At 50.7% G+C, this 2,128-nt stretch overlaps 1 protein-coding gene across 1 annotated transcript; it reads right to left on the reverse strand.

Moving 5' to 3' along the window:
• Positions 1-464: 464 nt before the first annotated feature.
• LOC117101055 (death-associated inhibitor of apoptosis 1-like) lies at positions 465-992 on the reverse strand. Its single transcript, XM_033240919.1, has one exon. It carries the CDS (start codon positions 990-992, stop codon positions 465-467), a length of 528 nt encoding a protein of 175 aa, XP_033096810.1.
• Between the last annotated feature and the right edge of the window lie 1,136 nt (positions 993-2,128).

Below are 2,128 nucleotides of genomic sequence, written 5' to 3' on the forward strand. Positions count from 1 at the left end.
GTTTCCCACTCCTCGTCGCTGACGGTCGGGTCGATGACGTGTTGGTACTCGTCGAAAAAAAATCGGTTTACCTTATCGCCGTGCAACTCGGCTTCTTTTATCGCTTTTGCAAACACTCTCATGATTCTCGTCGCTTCGGCCATTGTTTCCATGACCTAAACCTAACTGTGGTAAACTTTGACGACCTCACCGACTTTTGTACGACAGATCGGACACGACGCTAACCTGACGGAACACGAGTCGCAGCAGACGAGATGGTTGCACGGAGTCAGGAGGACGTTCGAATCGCGATCCATGCACACCTTGCACGACATCTCGTCCTTGAGATCGGTAAGTTCCCTCAATAGATCTCCGCGAGATTTCTCGTCGTTGTCGTCGTCGTCGTCGTCGCCGACGCGTACCTTGTTCGTATAGCTTTCGACGGGCGCACGAACTCCTTCTTCCTCTTCTTTTGGTTCCGGACGTTAATCTTCGGCATCTTCTTCCAAGCGAAGTTCGGCGATCAGAGACACCAAGCCCTCGTGTTTCGACGGATCTGCGACCCCGTCTTTTTTCCTGTCGTCGGCCCCATTTTCATCGAAGTCGATTATGCTCGAGACCAGAACTTCGTTTGTCAACGAGAACACTTGTCCTTTCTTCTCGAGATGATCGCTCACGACCTTTGCGATCACGTCGCTGTCAAATCCGAATTCGGAGGCAAAATTAATCTTGGAAATCAGGGTTTCCTTCGTCTTTCGCCGCAACCACAAGCATGAACTCCCGTGTTCGGCGTGTTCAGAAAGAGGAAGGTCGTCCGGCTCCCATCGGCACAGCGATACTCCGCAGAAGAAACACCTGGCGTTATCTTCGAAACCCTCGTAGAAGAACCCCGCTTCCGACATCGACCTTCCGTCGGGTCTGTCGTGCGGCCAGTTGCGAAAGGTTTTCACCCTGTCTTCCTCGTCTTCAAATTTTGGAAAGGTAGCGGTTCTCTTCATAATTGCCTTTTCCATTACCTACTGATAATAGACTGATTTTGAATGAAAACAAATATGCACAATAACAACTTTATATTGTTTTTTTGTAATAAAGATTTTATTGAAGACAAAACAGAACATAAGATTTCGTGTTTTTCTGTTTTCTTTAGTACTTAATATATCGGAACATTTTTTTTTTAAATTCTATTCCGAAGACGGGTTGTACTTCAAAATTTTCGAGAACAGCCAGTCGTCCAGTTGCTGTTCCAGTTCTTCGTCTCCGTAAACGACCGTGTCTTGGTCGGAAATGTCCTGTTCGTCCGACGATTCGACTGGAAGCTGAGAATCCTCCAGAAAATAGTCGGCGAGGTTTCCCTCTCCAGCTGTTCGTTCGTCGTCGACGGGAAGTTGAGAGTCCTCGGCAAAGGATTCCGTTAGGTTTCCTTTGCTGTCTGCGGTCTCAGCTTCTCTTCGTTCGTCGCCGACGCCAACAGTTTGGGAGGTGCTTGCGTCGTCGTCGTGTTCGTCGTCGAACTTGATCCTTTTAGTATAAGGAGCATCCGACTGAAGAAAAACAATCAAAAAATAAAAATAAAAATAAAGGTAAAATTACATCACGTCACACGTTACGTCCTCTTTGAAAAATGACGTCCAGGTCCTTGTCGCTCGAATCGTCGTCGTCGTCGTCGTTGGCTTCGTCCTTCTCGCCTCGTTTGTCGCCGGATCGCAACAACCTGACTCCTTTCCGCGAAAGCAGGAAACTCTGGAGAACGACCACGACGCAGAACCTGACGGCCTGCGAGGCGGTGAGAACGATCGCCCAGTGTCGTCCGACCTTGTTGATCGGACAGTCGGCGGCGTCGATGCTGTTGGCGCTGAGGTCCAGAAGGTTTTCGTAGCAGTCGCCCAAGGACGTATCGCACTCCATCACGTCCCGACCGTCGAAGGCGCACGGTCCGAGTTTGTAGACGAGCATGTTTCTGACGAGGTCGACGGTGGCGATCGCTACGCTGGCAAGAGACGCCGCCTCCCACACGTCGGAGAGCGATGCGTACCTGGAGATCGCGGCGGCGAACACGAACGCGTGCACCACGTATTCCGAAGACAGAGGGTAGACGATCGCTCCTGCGAACACGTCAACAAGCAGGGTCGCCACGACGATCGGAATGCCC

The sequence above is a fragment of the Anneissia japonica genome, unplaced genomic scaffold (assembly GCF_011630105.1).
Source record: "Anneissia japonica isolate Jap-2015-1 unplaced genomic scaffold, ASM1163010v1 scaffold35180_len11717_cov102, whole genome shotgun sequence".
NCBI classification, from domain to species: Eukaryota; Metazoa; Echinodermata; class Crinoidea; order Comatulida; family Comatulidae; genus Anneissia; species Anneissia japonica.

Coding starts and splice junctions, on each gene's coding strand:
- LOC117101055 (XM_033240919.1), bottom strand. CDS start 992: ATGGAAAAGGCAATTATGAAGAGAACCGCTACCTTTCCAAAATTTGAA.